At 38.5% G+C, this 19,004-nt stretch overlaps 1 protein-coding gene and 1 long non-coding RNA gene across 3 annotated transcripts; one reads left to right on the top strand and one right to left on the bottom strand.

Moving 5' to 3' along the window:
• Window positions 1-3,049: 3,049 nt before the first annotated feature.
• On the bottom strand, window positions 3,050-4,703 carry LOC146276866 (uncharacterized). Its single transcript, XR_014762427.1, has 3 exons — window positions 4,563-4,703; window positions 4,051-4,089; window positions 3,050-3,945 (listed from the first exon to the last, which is right to left on the bottom strand). It is a non-coding gene; the product is annotated as an uncharacterized LOC146276866 (long non-coding RNA).
• slc38a2 (solute carrier family 38 member 2) lies at window positions 4,554-19,004 on the top strand. Of its 2 annotated transcripts, none has more exons than XM_084701171.1 (16): window positions 4,554-4,693; window positions 5,916-6,047; window positions 6,139-6,220; window positions 6,315-6,430; window positions 8,214-8,287; window positions 8,836-8,928; window positions 9,127-9,202; window positions 12,228-12,310; window positions 13,616-13,674; window positions 14,032-14,199; window positions 14,878-14,957; window positions 15,050-15,150; window positions 15,604-15,728; window positions 15,891-16,035; window positions 16,981-17,078; window positions 17,295-19,004. In XM_084701171.1, the coding sequence occupies exons 2-16, from the start codon at window positions 5,917-5,919 to the stop codon at window positions 17,406-17,408; spliced, it is 1,545 nt and encodes a 514-aa protein (XP_084557297.1). In that variant the 5' UTR covers window positions 4,554-4,693; window position 5,916; the 3' UTR covers window positions 17,409-19,004. The 2 variants fall into 2 exon arrangements, with proteins under 2 accessions (XP_084557297.1, XP_084557296.1); XM_084701170.1 differs by lacking the exon at window positions 4,554-4,693 and adding an exon at window positions 4,708-4,983.

A 19,004-nucleotide genomic window follows, 5' to 3' on the forward strand; every position in this document is an offset into this window, starting at 1 on the left:
TTATTTCCTTTTTCACTTTCTTGTTTATTGAAGAGTTTCTCTTTTGATGAACATGAACTATTAAACTAATGATGTAACTGTCTGGAATTACTGTATAAAAGAGTGCTCAGATCATAACATTTTTAGAGAGCCCTTCTACTCCAGACATCATTTATGATCCGGTTTTAGAACTGCTCCTCCTTGCTTGCAAGAATAATAAGATAAAGACCAATTCTTCTGACTTCAGACATTTAATCATAGAAATTCCACCACATCCTCTCCCGACGTAAGGCTAAGAGGTTGGTCGGCTGAACCAGGAAAGGACACCCCATGTCTGCCAACTATATCAGGCTCAGATAGTGGGAGGTGATAGGTAGAAATGCTACCTACCTAAGTTTGTTATGGAAAACCTGCGAGCAAGCAGGTTAGGTTCACAGAGTCAGTTACCATGGACACCGAAGTTTGCGTTACCTCTCTTTTTGGAATGGAAAACCCAGAGTTTTCCTCGTCTCAGTGTTAACCAACTCAGGGTTTTTACTAAACCTGCTTTCTGGAATACCCCCAGATCTAACTTACAAATTCATTACCTCATAATATATGTCACCATGATATATTGACTCCTTAAAAGGGACCTTGTTCTCTTTTTACAATGTGACAAGGCAGAAGGTTCTGCAGGGTTCCCTTGTACCACAGATAAACTACAAATTCTCATGAACTTTCACTCAGGGCTAACAGAAACATCACCTTCCCTTTCAAAATAAACAAAGCCGACCATCCACTCTATAATTTACTTGAAAAATATATTGCAAAGTGTATCCTCCGTGTAGACAATGGTTCATGTGGGGGTAAGGTGAATGGGGTCGGCAAGTAAGAAAATATTTTGTGTAAACCCAATGAAAATGAAAAGTTAGTGATCTGGCTTAGGCACTGTAGGGGGCTTGGTGGGAAAGTAGTAAGAATGAATCTGATGGGTTGAGAAGTATTTATCTAGTAGCCCAGAGGATCAATGGGTTATATAAGAGTAGCCCCCCAGCAGGGGAAGTTATCTTTGGGCTGCACACAAAGTGGAAAGGCCGTTGTATTTTTTAATAAACATGACATTCTTTACATGATTAAGTGATTACAGAGTACCATTACATCCAAATTAATATTCCATTAATGAATTATATAGGTTTAAGTAATCTATACGAAATACAGTCAATATTCAGAGATGACAACCTGCAAAAAGGACTACCATCCCTGAAGACATCTATAAATCATGCCTCTGACAAAGTGGCTCAAAAGTTGCTAATCTTAAATAAATAAGACAACCCTGCATATGATAGTCCTTCAGAAATCCGCCAAACAGCAAACTTGTGCATTCACTAATGCACTTTGCACAAAGTAAAGTTAGGCTGTGCAAAGTAAGCATTGGGACACTGTTAAGCTACTTTTTTAGTTAAAATAGTCAGATGCAGTTAGCAAAACATTTGGGTGGGGTGTTTTGGGTCCAGATCCATAGGTCAATGGGTCCAGATCTAAATAACATTTGTGAAGAGATCTGAAAAAAGCAGTTGTCAGAAGGAGGAGCACTTTGCTCAAGTAGCAGTCATAATGCCAGTAGAGAGTGGTATGAAACTATGGGAGGTGAATAATTGCAGTTATTTTTCCAAAGATTGTGCTACCAATTAAAAAGTCTAGGATTTAACATTTTTTATCAACCCAAAAAAGGATTAAAGAAGCGCTTCAAGTATCCATGTCCATGTTTAATAATAATGTAAACAGCTTGCACTAAACTCCATAAGTCAAAAGATTTTAGTACACCCCTAAACCCTGCTTCCACCCCTGGTTACCTCAGTGCTTATGTCTGGACGCGTCAGAGTGGATGATGTGTTAAAGTAGCATGGGGCCTTGGGAAGGCTGGGAATCGGGCCAAACGCTGCCTAAATCCAGTCCCCCGCTCCAGTTTCCTGAGCCGTCTTAGTTGTGTAGGGTTGTGCTAAAGCCCTGCACAATGGCTTGCACAGACCAATACACAAATTTACTCATGTGTGACCGAGAGGGAAGAATGTGTATAAGCCATAGTGTGTGTGTCTGAGTTAGTGAGTAAGTGAGCGTGAGAGAGAGAATTAATGCATTTCAGAGATGCATGATCAAATTATAAATAATGTCAAACACTTAACATTGACATACAAAGGCATACAAATAATTATATTTTGTTTAAATAATGAGTTTTGTTTTAAAATCACCTTCAATATTCTATTGCCCCTCAAGCCAGTATCAAACAAATAGTGGATACTGACAAGATAAATGGTTCAAAAACTGCAGTGATAGGTAAGGTAACTTTTATTGACACATTCAGCAATACATTGTAGAAGGAAAGATAATTTGTGAGAGTATTTGGAAAAGACATCTCATGGCCATCATGAGGGACAGACACATCTTATGGGGTCAATCCTATGGCAAGAGGATTGGGATGACATGGATATAGAGTTCAGTGGACCATAGTGAGATGATTTTGATCCTGTACAATTATTCTAGGAGTAAGGTCTAATTCATGTACCAATGATTAAAGACATAAAATCCTCAAAGTCCTTAAATCTACCAGTAACATTTAAATTAAACAAGACACCAATTGAACATAGCCTAATTACCTTTCTAAAACTGGTTGTTCCCATCCTTGATTGTGATTGGCTATATCGCGTTCCATGCAGTTGTAAAATCCAGCATAACCTCACAGGTTGTCCTCATAACATTCTTTAACATTCCATATTACTGCGCATCGAATATTTAAAATTGAAAAAGACGGCAAAGATGTCCATCTGGCTGTTGCGTGGCAACGATTTATGTAGGAACTATACTTTGTAGTAGCGGAAGAATGACAGTTTATTATTAAACTATTTTGTTTTTTAATTGTTTCTATTGATGAAACCATAACAAAATATTTATAGTAACAGTTTTAGAAAAGCAATAAGCCCCGCAAGGTCGTGGTTTACGCTGATTTTAGAAAACTTTTCTAAAAACTCCCTTTACCTGTTCTAAAATCAGCGTAAACCACGGCCTCTTGGGGCTTATTGCTTAAATTTGTGGTTACAGGTTGAAATTTACCCCTGTGTTTTGGATAAAACTGATAAATGAAGACACTACATAAATATATGTAGGACTGAATGTTTTACAAAGGTTAGCAGACGTGAAGCACTGCTGTCAGTATATTATACATGCTTAATAGCTGATGTGTCCCAGGTGGCTTGAGGTAATTGGATTGTGCTAGTGAGAACACACCCAACACACCCACACCCAATTAAGTACAATAGTTGGTTACAAGTAGGGGAAAGTGGGGTGAGTTGTGACAGTTTTTACTCAAAGTGACTTTAAAGCGAGGCCATGACAGTAATGCTTCCAACTAAAATATGTACATATATTTCAGGATGTGGTGTATCCCTGGGAACAATCACTTTGGATCTGAAATATAGTATTTAAGAAATATGGCTTTCTGAAAAAAAGTTGTCTCGTGGCACAACTTGCCCCCGGTGCGGGGTAAGTTGTGTCTTTAGAGAGAATACATTAGGGTCAATTTTGCCATTGATTATTGAAGTAAAACAGTTTCCATGTCAGAAACTGTGATGCTATATAAAAGATAGACAAATTCAACACAAAATTACTAATTTAAGTTTTATTTCAAGTTATTTTACAACATCAAAGGCCGATTTTCTACAAGCCTATTGTGCCACAAGTGCACATTAAAGACTTGATTGGTAAGTCCAGTTCTTTTATATCCTGGCCTTATTTCTTTTCCATCTATCTTTGTCTTCTCCGTGTATTGTTTTAATGACATCCTGCATATGTTCATCTGCCTCGCCAGCTGACGAATGGACTTCCCCTTCTCCACCTCTTCCACTGCTTTGTCCATGTCCTCTAGAGGAGTGGACCCCCTGCCTGTCTTCCTCTTATAACTCTGTGGCATGATGGTCTATTTCAATTTTCTGTCTAAAATTAAGAATGTCACATAGTTTTAGTGATAAAATCTAAGAATACAATGTACAATTACAATAAAATAATATGTTCAAAATATTAATAAGCGGCACAACTCACCCCAATCCCACGTTTTTGGAATAAATGCATCATCCATGACTGTTCAGACACAACAATAAAAAACCTTGATCATAGAAATGCAACGAGGCTCTCTTCTTTGCAGGATGAGTAAATTGTCTGACTTCAAAAATGTGTGGTCACTTGACCAATTTCTTCTATGGTTCCCTAGAAACAAGGGGTGGCACAACTTCCCCGCTGGCACAAAAACCCCACTCTCCCCTAGTGCTTGTAATGGTATGGTCTTTACAAACGGTGGTTTTCACGCACAGCTAATTACACGAATGCTTTCATGCGACTCAAGAAATATCGTTTTAAAGAAAACTAATCCTTTCAACTTCACTAATAGAACTAAAAGCCATACATTATTTGTAAAATATAATAACATTTCAGTATAACCAATGCAAGTCCATTATTGCTATATTAAAGTTAGCCGAGACAATTTATTTATTTATGAGGTCCGCTACGTCCGCCTTGTGTTTTGTTTTAAAATCTATACCAAAAATCTATTTCACCTCACTGCACCGGATTTGACGGGAAGAATCCGGGTTGTTTGTACACAAACCGCGTCATAGTCATCTCCTGGTGAAGATGAGATGCCACTCCCCGCCCTCCTCAGGCTGATGCAATGCTGATACATATAAAGGTACGGTCCAACCTTTCCTCGTTTAACGGTGTAGATTCCAGTTTGGCATCGCATCATCGAGGAGGGTTATTTTCAAATGACAACAAACGCATTTAATTGATAAAAGGACACCACACTGAACAGACATTCTGTCTAAAAAATACATTTTCGAACGTCTATTCATAATTTTATAAGGATAGGCTAAATTATTCTCAATATATTTTCGTATCTCGTTGGCGAAGGACTCGTCAAATACAATTTTCTTCGAAGATATCCACGTTTTAATACAGGGAGTCTTCTCAATTTCTAAGGTAAGATTCGACTTCCAAATTCGGGTGTCCCTAACATCAACATACAAATACCTAAAATATTGGATACCTTACATTGGCGTCCACGTCTTCTTCAAACTATTGTAGGCCTACATATGGTTATACTTAACTCAGGCTTGTATGGTAAAGATTGAAATGTTATCAATGATTTGTTTAACACAAATAAATAATGAGAATTATATATATATATATATATTTATTTATTTATATAAAATTCATACATCTTTAATAAACAGAATTGACAAGTCCAGTAAAAAATCCTGATGTAGTCTATCCTATTTAAGATTAAGTTAACTAGGCTACTGCCGATATGTTTTTAACTTCATCCTGAAAGATATCAAATAACAGTTAAGAAATGATGCAACTCGCTGCTTAAATGACCGCAAGAAGACACATTAGACTGGGCTCTGCGCAAAATGGAGCCATGCCCATAACATACAAGCACGTGTCTTTGTTTCTAGACCAACCATGTATCTAGTAGGCTAAAAAGAATAAATACATTGATAAACAGTAGGTAAGCCTATTATGGGAACAATTTAAATAAGCAAACTCAGTTATTTAAACTCAGTAATAAGTTATTTTAACCAAAACATATTTTCTGTAATAATAGCCTATTATAGAATATCAGAGATATTAACTTTAGCATAGCGCCTATCTTTGTCAAGATTTGTCTTTCAAGGCTTTCTGGCATTGATGATGCAGTGGCTTATGCCGACTGGTATTTTTCCACTGCCTTCACAGGATGAGTCACCCCCCTCTTTGTAAATGTCGGACACGTGACCATATATCTATAAAGTTGGCTGCGACAGGTTCCGTTTTCACGATCAAATATTGATTTGTAAGACAATTTAACCCAACCTGAAAGATTACTGTTGCGAAAGTATTACATGTTATTCGTTTTGTTTTATTCACAGCATGAAACAAGCCACTGCGAAAACAGAGATGAGCCGTTTTAACATTTCCCCAGATGAAGATAGCTGTTGCAGCTCAAATAGTAATGAATACAGTTATCAAGACTGCCACGCCAAGAAGGTCCCACTTAGCAGGTGAGAATATGGGCTTGACAATCCATCATATTAAAAGCTCAGAAATATATTTAAAATAAAAATGCAAACTTTTTTTGTACATCATTTTAAGCCAATACCCGGATATGGATGCAGAGAATCAAAACTTCCTTCCAGAAAACAACCTGGGCAAGAAAAAATATGAAACAGAATATGTGAGTACTGCCAATTACAGCACATTTGGAATTGATAGTTGTGGGCAAAGTGTCAGAGGCCTTTTTCTAACAGTGTTTTACCTCTTCTAAACAGCACCATGGCACTGCTTCCTTTGGGATGTCTGTCTTCAACCTGGGAAATGCCATTATGGGCAGTGGAATCCTTGGCTTGGCCTATGCTATGGCCAATACTGGCATTGCTCTGTTTGTGTAAGTATTCATACTTTTTTGTCAAGAATTATAAACCCAAATATGTAGCTACATTTGCTGAAATCTATACGTCTATGTGTCTAAAAATCTTGGCAATGTAGCACTTATAAAGTAATTAGGGACTACCATGGACCACTGGTCATATTTATGTGACTCATGACTAGCTAAGCTAACAGTCTGCTTTTACAACTACAGTCTAAACAGCAGCTGTGTCCTCTCAGCTGGATGACCCTCAAAAGATTGTAAAGATGACCATAGATAGTGTAGCTGAATTAAGTGGCTACATACAGACTGAAGCATTCATTACAAATTAGTTGAAGGGTAAAAAGTGTAAAAGATCCTTTGGGTATTATCTAGTATTAACTAAAGATTAAACACCCCTCTGTTACTTAATTAGAGCAAAACCACAATCACTTAAAGATAACTTCCTCCCACTCTGTGTCAACCTTAAGACAGGAATGTCATAGCTTGTGAACACCCCAGCTCGTATTTACAAACAGAAGGAGTAGAAATGTGAGTTGAGGTTGGGTGAGTGCAGCCCACAAGCTAGCAACCCAGGCTTTACTGGCTAGTCCCTGAAAGTTGAGAGAAGCTGCTTAGCAGTGGTAATCTTGCTGGCATTTGGGCCAGAGTTATATAAACTCCAAGGTACTTTTCCGGCCTCTCACATGATGTTGTATTGTACATGAAGGAAATGTTCTTTTCTGGACTTAACAGGAAAGTAGATTTGAACTAGCCTGGTCCTAACCAGACTCTCGTACATTGCATTTGTACATAGAGTCTGGGCTCGATCCATTGACAAGCGTTAACTTCCTTGAAGGCGGGTACTCTGTTGAAGTTTAAAACTATTGGATCTGCCCAGAGCCACTCTGGATCTGGCATATCCAATCGCTAGCATTCACCTTAGGCAAGTCCTTCACCTCTAACGGAGCTAGATGGAAAATCAAACGAACCCCATGGGGATCAAAGATTGTTCTTGCTCCGGCTTTAACTTCTGGATATTTGGTATCGTTTCCACAACGGACTGAAAGGCTTCACTCGCATCTTTCTCCGCCACCATTACATAACTACAACACAAACAAGCGCACAACATCGTCGTTCTCAGCCACTTTCTCTGTTTGCTGATTGGACCGGACTTTTTACCGGAGACATCTGACCAATATACCTCAAGCCCTGACGCAGTACAGAAGCACAATGAAAATTGAGCGGAAGTATGTAGGAAGGCAGGGCCAGGCTAGATTTGAACATCCCTAAACTTTGTTTAAATCTACACTCTGTGTAATATAGTTATACATAGTTTGAGCTGGGTTATTTGAGATTTAAGATATAAAACTCTTTGCTTGTTGTGAACTTTAAACTACTATACATATGTTTGCTGTTATTCAGTCATGTCTTCAGATGTCTATTTGCAATGTTGATGCCATATCAAACTGTACCAACTTCAAAATAGTTTTTCAGATTATTTTATGTTACAATACAGGCTAGTACATTCTGAATTGGACTTGAATTTGAGAGGACAAAGATGCTTTCACTGTCTGTTTGTCTTTGTTTTTTAGTAAATCCATATCTAGACTACATAGGAGTTATGTAAGTTATTGACTAAACAGTCGATGATATATCTGGCAATACATACAGCCATGAGTTCACAGCTAATTGCAGTCGGGAATAAAGTACTTTTATGGGAAAAATTGGAGAAAAACTTAATTTGACAATTGTGAAAATCATAATGGACCATATCAGAAAATGTCTGTTCTTAGAGGCACTATTGTCTGTCTCTCCCCAGAATTCTGCTGGTTGCTGTGTCCATTTTCTCCCTCTACTCAGTGCACTTGCTGCTGAAGACTGCCAATGAAGGAGGTAACTTAAAGTACCAGTTTGTTCATACATTACATTATACAGTAAATAATAAAAACAAGAAATGGCAACACTACAGTAAGGTAAAATTACCACGGAACTACATACCAATATACATTGTATAAGAACAATATTGCAGTTACATAGGTACTGCTATGTAGTTACACTACTTCATGATTTAGCGGTACAAGCTATTACACAAGTTAAAAATGGTATGGGGGAAGTTGGGCTTTTCGGGCATTATTTGATGTTGACATTGACTGCCTCTTTACAACATCAACTACAGCCTTTTTATACTTTTCACCTAAAAGTTAATAACTTACACCCCTAATACTATTTAATTACATATTTATCATACACACATACATATTCTATCATAGTATGGTAAGTAAAATTGGATAATAATGAGAAAACATATGAGGAAGTAACATGTTGGTCAATCCTTATTTCACATTGCTGCTCTTCAATCAGAGAAGAGCCGCAGGGGTGAAATAACAGTGCTACTAACTGTATCCTCTAAGTGTCATTTTCCGTTTTATTACCCCCCTTAGGATCCCTGGTCTATGAGCAGCTGGGCTATAAGGCATTTGGCATGCCAGGAAAGCTGGCCACATCTTGCTCCATCACCATGCAAAACATTGGAGGTAAGACAAGGAACTTTCTATCTAGGCAGCAAAAAAAAATCAATTTGTGGTACAATTGTCTTCATCAAGTTGTTCCAGAATACACTGCACAATTGCACACCTGCATTACACAATTGATGTCCACAACATTATTTCCACAAATCTTTATCCTTAAATAATAAGTAATGGCAACATTTAGTTGTTTTGTTTGTTTTTCAGCAATGTCAAGCTACCTCTACATTGTGAAGTACGAACTACCAATTGTCATTCAAGCCTTCTTTGGGGCCAGCAACGGGTAAGGCACTATATGTCTTATGTTGATATGCGTGTATGTACATAGGTATACAGTATACAGTACTGTGCACAAATTTCAGGCAGGTATAAGAAAAAACTAAGAAAGAAAAAAATAATAATAATGCTTTCAAAAATAGACACGTTAATTGAATATATTTATCAATTAACTAAATGCAAAGTGAGTGAACAGAAGAAAAATATACATCAAATCTATATTTGGTGTGACCACCCTTTGCCTTCAAAACAGCATCAATTATTTGAACAAAATCAGGGATTTTGTAGGCATATAGTCAGGTGTATGATTACATAATTACCAAACAGGTGCTAATGATGATCAACTCAATATGTAGGTTGAAACACAATCTTTAACTAAAACAGAAACAGCTGTGTAGGAGGACTAAAACTGAATGAGGAACAGCCAAACTCAGCTAACAAGGTGAGGTTGCTGAAGACAGTTTACTGTTAAAGGTCATACACCATGGCAAGACTGAGCACAGCAACAAGACGGAAGGTATTTATATTGCTTCAGCAAGGTCTCTCCCAGGCAGAAAGTTCAAGGCAGACAGGTGTTTCCAGATGTGCTGTCCAAGCTCTTTTGAAGAAGCACAAAGAAACGGGCAACGTTGAGGACTGTAGACGGAGCCATCGGCCAAGTAAACTTACTGCAGCAGCTGAAAGACACATCATGCTTACTTCGCTTCACAATCGGAAGATGTCCAGCAGTGACATCAGCTAAGAATTGGCAGAAAACAGTAGGACCCTGGTACATCCATCTACTGTCTGGAGAAGTCTGGTTAGAAGTGGCCTTCATGGAAGACTTGCGACCAAAAAGCCATACCTCCGACGTGGAAACAAGGCCAAGCGACTCAACAATTAACTATGAACCACGAAAACACAGGAACTGGGGTGCAGCAAAATGGCACCAGGTGCTCTGGACTGATGAGTCAAAATGTAAAATATTTGGCTGTAGCAGAAGGCAGTTTGTTTGCCGAAGGGCTGGAGAGTGGTACACGAATGAGTGTCTGCAGGCAACATTGAAGCATGGTGGAGGTTCCTTGCAAGTTTGGGGCTGCATTTCTGCAAATGGAGTTGGGAATTTGGTCAGAATTAATGGTATCCTCAATGCTGAGAAGTACAGGCAGATACTTATCCATCATGCAATACCATCAGGGAGGCATCTAATTGGCCCCAACTTTATTCCCAAACATACAGCAAGATTAAGAACTATCTTCAGCGTAAAGAAGAACAAGGAGTCCTGGAAGTGATGGTATGGCCCCCACAGAGCCCTGATCTCAACATCATCGATTTTGTCTGGGATTACATGAAGAGAGAGAAGCAACTGAGGCTGCCTATATCCACAGAAGAACTGTGGTTAGTTCTCCAAGATGTTTGGGCCAACATACCTGCCGAGTTCCTTCAAAAATTTTGCGCAAGTATACCTAGAACAATTGATGCTGTTTTGAAGGGTGGTCTCACCAAATATTAATTTGATGTGGATTTGTCTTCAGTTCACTCACTTTGCATTCTGTTAATTGATAAATATAAACTATTACCATGTCCAGGGCTCAACATTAAAACATTTTGCCTGGCCCCAAGACAATTTTTACTGGCCCCCCCTCCAAAAGTTGTAATTTATCAGTTACAACAAAACCAAAGACTTATAAGTTATGTTATTCTTTTACCAATAACCATTTATTAAACACAGATTAAACATATCTAGTGATAAAAAATGAACAGGTAATAGTCAGCAAAACTATTGACTTTTAATCTCCAACGTGAAGCGCTCTCTTCCCTTCTGGCAGCCATCTCTGCACAACTCTGTCTGGCTGGGACTGAAACCTCTAGTCCCTCAATGCAAATATAGAGAAACTTCCATAGCATTTCATCAGTATGATACCAAGTACCCAAGTCGACACAATTTTTCTGCTGCCCTGGGGAACGAGACGAACGGCTGGCCCATCGTAATTATGTGATAAGCCGTTGTTATAAGACGTTTTTTTTTTTTTTATATGCCGTTGTTATAAATCGTGCAATAATTCCTGACCAGCATGGTCAACGGCCTGCAAGATGGATTGTCAACCATCCGCTTAGCTGTCACGCACACCAGGTGCTGTCTGCTAGCATGGCTGGTCAGGGATTGTTTTCGAAATTTGTCGGTGCCAGTGTAAAAAGATCCACTTTTGTCTGCTTTGCTCTAGTTTGCTAGCCTGGCTGCCAGCCCAACTTATCCTCGCCCACAAAAAAATGTGGTCCGGAATTTGGGTCTGGAGGGGCTCGATTGCGGAAAAACTATATCCGAACAGGAGCTGTTCGGACCAATTAAATTGTCAGGGCGGGCTTTATACGATGATGGACAGATGATCAACAGTAACGTAATCAACAACGTCACCAAAGAGCGCTTGGGTTGAATTTGTTTTCAACAAACAACATATTACGTTGCTCTGATTGGTTGTAGGTCTATCCAATTCAGCGAAGAGGCATTTGTTTTACGAGCTCGGTTGACACACGCCCCATAGTCACAGCCCAACGGAGAGTTATCAGACTCATATCAGACTAGAATTTTGAGTATGACACCGTCAGGCTACTAGTTTGCTGCCATCTTCACGTTATAATCTCGCGCCAGTCTCGCTCCAGTTGATAAAAATGTATCAACATTATAGAATTACAATTTGACAACCACTCGTCACTCACTACTCAACTCTTGATTTGCAAACTGTGTGCCATACGAGCTGCAAAGTTATTTATGCATTTAGCAAATAGCAAAACATATGAATGCACATTGTTTTTTTCAATCAATAATTTGCAGTGGCCCGATCGGGCCAGTGAGTTGCTAGTTTAACTGTCCCAACGTTACTTTTTACTGGCCCCGGGCCATCGGGCTATCGTTATTGTCGAGCCCTGCCTATTTTTGAAAGCATTTTTTGAGGGAGAATGTTAGGAGGGGTCATATTCCAATAGGCATGTGAGCGACTATGTACAAATGTCCTTAAGTGTGTATTTAATGACTCGTGGTGTCTGTGTTTTAGAGAATGGTATGCAAATGGGGACTACCTGGTGCTGCTGGTGTCACTCTTTATCATTTTGCCTCTCTCCCTGCTGCGAAACCTGGGTAAGGGTGTACAGGAAGTGTGTTTTGTAGCTGTATATTTGAATGACAGATTAATGGATGTTCTCAAGTTTCATTTAAGTTAAGCTAACACACACACACAGATTCCTGGATTTATCAATAGATAGATAGTACAGTGTCTGTGATGCCCTTGCCTGTGATGCAGCCAGTGATTAAGATGTTTATTAGGTAATGCTAGTTGAGTCTGTGTTAGTTTAATGGGAGTTTATGCATGTTCACGAAATGCAGGCAGAGTTTTTGCATCAGTAAACCCATCAATTCACTAGCATAACAAAATTCACTGACCTATACTGAAAATAAAGTGGATACTTTATATTGTCAGTTATCGAACTAGCATTTCATCCAGGATTAAAACCTTCAGAATTAAGATGATTTAATATCGTCCAAGTGTGTCCAAGTGTCAGCTCTGCTTATCGGGCCGTATCTGCGTAATTGCGATAGGAAAATTAGCTAAGGGAGTTTGCCCAAAACATGTAATGATGCCTAGCAAAGCAATGGAAATCAAATTCCTGTAATCTATATAGAGCTGAACTATAGTGAGTTTGTATAGCCTACAGAGCAACAATTGTAACATTACAGAATTTGGCCTACTTACTTTTTTGGGTATATGGAGTCCAGTGACCTGTTTCGTACTGTCCACTTGACTGAGTTTGCATTTGCGAGAATTAACCATATCTGTGTTAATGTTGAGCAGCCCTTTGGATTGTCATTGCGAGCTAAGACAAAGCACACTGATTGGTTGAGCAGTTTGCCAGATGCATGGCTACGTCCCTTAGTGCAACACAGTCATGTTTATTTATAGTCCTTTTTATTTTTCTCTAAAATGGTTTCAAACACTTTGCATGCTTCAATGCACATCCTTGGATTATGATCCATACACCTGCCATATTTCAAGAGAGACCGACTCCTGGCAGTATGATAAATCTGTCTAGCAGCTCTCAGTCAGAAATAGCTTGAATTTAAATGCGAGTTCCGAGGTGTTTATTGGTAATGATTAATGAAACTGCCAAGGACACTTATGGTTCACACCTCAAAAACTGTCTCCAAAAGCAGTCTTTCATTTACACAGAAAATTCTAATGCATGTACTACTGACACATGTCTAGCTAATTATAGAAACTATTACTATACAGTGTGTACAAAGAGAAGAAGCCTTATGCACATTAACCATATTTCAAATCAAAGGAGCAGGAAACCAAAACAATCACAAAGACTCCAGTGATGTTTAGATCTCTCTGACCTGTCTGATCTAAAGTAAATACTTTAATTTCAATTTTCTTCCTTTTAGGTTATCTTGGTTACACCAGTGGTTTCTCTCTCCTGTGTATGGTTTTCTTCCTGATTGTGGTGAGTCCCCAACACTATTTTTTCTATAATGACACAATCATCCTATATCATGTATAGTTATTTCAATTTTCAACTCGTTGTCTAAAAAAACAATATGCTCAAATAAACCTTAGAAACGTTGGGGCGCTCTGATGGCACTGGAGGGGCTTACATTTGGTACTTTAACTGAAGGCTACTATTCTAATTCCAGCCTGGGCCATTTCTAGCAGCGTCTCTCTTTTGTATTTCCTATACTGTTCAATGTATTGGTCCCATGAAAATAGAAATGTGTAGTTATTGGAAGGTCTAAGTATCATGGTGTCAATGGATGAACTTGTGATGATTAACAAAACTGAACTGATCTGTGTTCTATTTAAGGTGATATATAAGAAATTTCAGATCCCTTGCCCTCTGGTGCTGGGGGACTTTGATGGTTTGAATGAGACTTTAAAGGTCCCGAACACCACTGTATCCCACCTTAACCGAACCGCATTGGCCTACGGTGAAGATGTCTGCACTCCCAAATACTTTGTGTTTAACTCTCAGGTAAATCCTGAAAATCTTGAAAAGACAATATATTGATGTTGGAGTAGTTCATTGGTTCATCTTAGAAAGGCAACGATTAACATTTATCAGCCTAAGTTTAAGAGAATTAGTATCTAAATCTGCAATATTGTGCATGAAGAAATATACATGACATGCAGCATATCAACACTATTTTATTTACTAGCAAAATTGTGGCTTACACTTTAGATTCAGGTGCTATTAATAAGTGTTAGTTTATAGGTAATAAAGCCTTTAAAAGATGCTTAACATGAAGGCATATGCATGAAGACTATATCAGTGTTAATATTAGGAAGGGTTAGGGTTGGTGGTATTGTAAGATGAGATGTGTTAGTTAATAGGTACTAAATTAACTGCAGCTTATGATAAGCACCAGGATCTAGATTTCACAAACTACACATTTCCCATAGCACTGGTCATGTGGCAGTCGTGTTTTGCCCATGGAAGGTTGCATGATTACAGTTGTGTGTTGTGGCATGCAAAGTACACAACACTGTGTGTTACCCTGTGAATGAGGCGTTGATTGAATGCACTTTTGTTGTATGGCACTGCAAGTATTTGTGTTTGTAGTTCTCTTAGTGATCTGCCTCAATGTGAGTATGCATTTAAAAAGTTATTTAAGTGATCTGCCAAACCCTAATCTTAAACTCTTCTCCTTAGACCGTCTATGCTGTTCCCATTCTGACATTTGCCTTTGTGTGCCACCCTGCCATCCTGCCCATGTACGAGGAGCTAAAAGAGTAGGTCATCCTTATCATTTTCACATGTCAAGCAGTGTTTACAAATACATCACAGATAGAACTCATGTCTTTATTCCCACTCTATTCTACAGTCGTTCTCATAGAAAGATGCAGGGAGTTGCCAATGTCTCTTTTTTGGCTATGTTCATCATGTACCTGCTGGCTGCCCTCTTTGGATATCTAACTTTCAATGGTAAGCCATAATTATGTTTTAATAATAAAGAATTGCAATATAATTTTACACACATGTATGGTCATTTAAAAAATCCTGCATATGGCAGTGAATGTTTAAACTTGCTGACAGTAGACACAGTAAAGTTGTATACTGCATCATAGTGCAATATGATGACTGTCGTATGTACTGCTAAATTACTAAGAACAGCTGCAGTTTATTGAGGCAAATAGCCAAGAATCAAGAAATGTATTTTTAAAGATCAGGTGATCAGAATAAGTCCTGCTGCGTCAATTATACAGCAAGGTTTATTAAATCTTAAACTTTGGCTATGAGCACAGCTGTTGTCATCGACAGGGAACTGTAATATAATATTCGAATTTGATCATTACGTTTGTCTTGAGGGTCTGTCCAAATGTTACACTACAGAATGTTGAGCATATTTGAGATTGTGTTTTTTTCCGTCCGGATTAGTGAACGTGGAGCCAGAACTGCTTCACACCTACTCCAAGGTCTACAAGGCTGATGTTATCCTACTGATTGTGCGCTTAGCTGTGTTGACTGCTGTCACTCTCACTGTCCCTGTTGTGCTCTTCCCTGTGAGTAATCTCTTTGTCTTTGTCTCTTTTATGAGACAGACACATATGGCTATCTTAATATTGATACAGTATCTATGATCATAGTAAACTACATTTGTATCATTGCAAGGTCAAGCTTGACTGTCTACTAACTTTGTGTTTCTGCTTTTCTTGTCTATGTAGATTCGCACCTCAGTCAATCAGCTCCTGTGTCCCTCCAAGGATTTCAGCTGGATTCGTCACTCCATCATCACCATTGTGCTGCTGGCCAGCACCAATGCACTGGTCATCTTTGTTCCAACCATCAGAGACATTTTTGGTTTTATTGGTGAGTGGCTGGCTCTTCTTTCTACACCTTATATACCAGAGGCCTGTTCCATAAAGGAAGTTTACCAAATAAGCCAGGCTTAAGTCAGTTAGCCAGACCAATTTCCAGTTGATTCGGTTCGATAAAGCCAGAGTAATGTAGTTCGAACTCAGTTCCTGTGGCAACATATTCTGAAAAACGTTTGACTTATGGTAGTTTGTGAAAACAAAAGTTTAGGCTGATGCAACATAAAAATTGCAATCTACATTACTCCAATAGAATGCTCCTAGCTACATAAATCATGTACAATTACAAAAACAAACCTAAATACATGCCTCTATCCTCCATTTTCCCAATACAAAAATCATGTTAAAAAGTTATTGGTTTATTGTCGGCTATTTATTTGAAACAATGTCAAAAATGTAAACGTAGATGTGTTTTGTGGGCCTATGATTTTTGTAATCAATGAAGTAAAGATCTATAAAAAAAAAAAAAATGGGGGGGGGAAACATGGCCGTTAACATTGTGTTTTGCCGTGGTGGATCCATGTTCAACCTCTCGGGCTGCTTAAGAATAGGGTGCACCTGCAATTATCTTGACTACTTGAATCTGACTTGAATTAGTCGCATTACGTGAACTAGAATTGGTCTTTATGGAACCGCTTTTGCCCTGACTGACTTGTTAGGTTAATTCAAGTCAGGTTTGGGACTTTAATCCCAGCTCTTTTGAGCAGTCTTTATGGAACAAGCCCCTGGTCAAAGTGGGACAAATCTCCCAGGGCCCCAATGGGGGGAGGAGACATTACCAAAATAGGGAGGAAGGGGGCCCAAAATTATTAGCCGTGCCCCTGCGTCAGGGTGTGGTGAGTTGATTTGATTTAAACTTTCGACTTTATACATTTTTATAATGCTTAAATAAAAACTCTGATCAAAAAATATTGTATTCCTCTGTTTTTCTATTTTGCAGGTGCCTCGGCTGCAGCTATGTTGATTTTTATTCTGCCCTCTGCTTTCTACATCAAACTGGTCAAGAAAGAGTCAATGAAGTCTGTCCAGAAGATTGGGGTAAAGAAAGATATACCCTAACCCTTTTTGGGTTGACAGATGTACAAATATGCAGTATACCATAACTAAATATACAGTACATAACTATCAATCTTAGATCACATACATTGGCAGAAGGATTGATAGAATACTAGTAGTTCGACTTCATGGTCAATTCAGTAGTTCTTTGTAAAAAAGACAATTCAATTGATACAAAATTATATCCTCCATCTCCAGGCAACCATCTTTTTGTGCAGTGGTTTCTTTGTCATGATTGGAAGCATGACACTCATCATCCTCGACTGGATCCACAACGCCTCAGCCCCTTCTAGCCATGCTGATGGGCACTAAGAGGAGGCTACCAGAAGAGGGCAATGGCATGCAGCTCAGGAGCAAAACATCTGATTGCAATGACTGCAAAAAAAACACTCTCACACAATGCTCGAACAAAACCTGAGAGCAAGAGACCATACCATTCCAAGAGAATGTATCTGAAATTGTACAGTATACTGTAAGGCCACAATGATGGTTTTTCTCTTATTTTGTTTTTATTTTTTATCTGTTTTCACATGCTTTTTGTAGTTCTGGTACAGTTTAAACCTTTGATGGTGCCTCAAACAGGGATGACTTACTCTTTAAATGTAGCTCAACTACAGGTCCTGCGGATCTTGTGCATGCTTGCCTAAATGTTTTCCTTTTAAGATTATATTCCGTACCTGAGCCACACAAACGTCCTGGACAGAAATCGATAGAGGCAACAGAGCATTTGAACTTAAGGTGAATTAATTCGATTTTTCACTTTGAAAATTTGTATTTGTAATACTTGTTTATATATTGAAAAGCACTTGATCTTTAGCACATTTGTGAAAATGTTGCAGTTCACTGACAACTACACTGCTTCAGTATTTGTACCAAGGCTTCATGACTTTGGTAATAGTGCCAGCTTTAATTGTATAATGCATTGTATATGCCTTCTCAATACACTGGATGCTGCAAAATATCTCTAATGGCAGTAGAATATTTAAGAGTATGATGCTTTTAGGACATTTACATTATTTGTAGGAGAAATGAGAATAGCTAGGGTAATCTGTTCCATCTCCCTAAGATAAGGAGGGAGTAAAACATTTTTCTGTATGGAAGAATACCTTGAATTTAACCACATGAAGTGGTTGTAATGTACCTGTTTAACATGCAAAAATGTTTTGACGGCAATGCCGCACAACCAAATATCACTTGTTATAAAACAGCTTCTATTGTACAGGCGAGTGGAGTTCAGGACAATGTATGTTGTGTTTTTTTATGTTTTAATGTTTGCAGATGATCCTATATGTATGTTCCACACTTGCAAGAAAAGAAATGAATAAGGGTGTGTCACGTCCACTTGTGATATAAGCCACCTCAAGCAGGTTACTGTGCTTCCAATGCTAACCTCACGCATAATTCAAACTTGTCCTATTATTTATGGAAGAACATGAAATCAGTGTAATTTAATCTATTTTACTATATTTATATATTGTGTACATATATATGATTTTAAATGTATGTATTGGACACAATGGAGCTGAGAACAAAGCTAGTGAATTTTGTGTTTGTGGATATCCCCCCTTACTATAATGCTTTCATGGCAAGCAGTGAGCTCTACCACCCCCCATGTGCAACAAGCTTGAATTTCTCCCTTAACAATGAGTAGACCCATTTGCTGTACACTGAAAGTCAATGTTAAGTGTGGAACCTACTGTAATAGAGGTGGGTGATCTGCGTACACACTAGTTTTAACCCTGATTGTAACTTGTGTACGTGTTATATGCACATCTTGGTTGGAGAGTACATCAGCCATCTCGTGACCTCAGGAGCAAAGAGGGCATTGCCCATCAGTGTTACACCCTTGTTTCAATGAAACACTATGTATATCCTGTAATTATTGTCCAATAAAAAAATCTAAAATGA

This window comes from Hypomesus nipponensis, chromosome 7 (genome assembly GCF_054491055.1).
Source record: "Hypomesus nipponensis isolate SF chromosome 7, ASM5449105v1, whole genome shotgun sequence".
In the NCBI taxonomy this organism is placed as follows: domain Eukaryota; kingdom Metazoa; phylum Chordata; class Actinopteri; order Osmeriformes; family Osmeridae; genus Hypomesus; species Hypomesus nipponensis.

Coding starts and splice junctions, on each gene's coding strand:
- slc38a2 (XM_084701171.1), top strand. CDS start 5,917: ATGAAACAAGCCACTGCGAAAACAGAGATGAGCCGTTTTAACATTTCC. Junction 6,048..6,138: donor AAGAAGGTCCCACTTAGCAG/GTGAGAATATGG, acceptor CATCATTTTAAG/CCAATACCCGGATATGGATG. Junction 6,221..6,314: donor AAAAATATGAAACAGAATAT/GTGAGTACTGCC, acceptor TCTTCTAAACAG/CACCATGGCACTGCTTCCTT.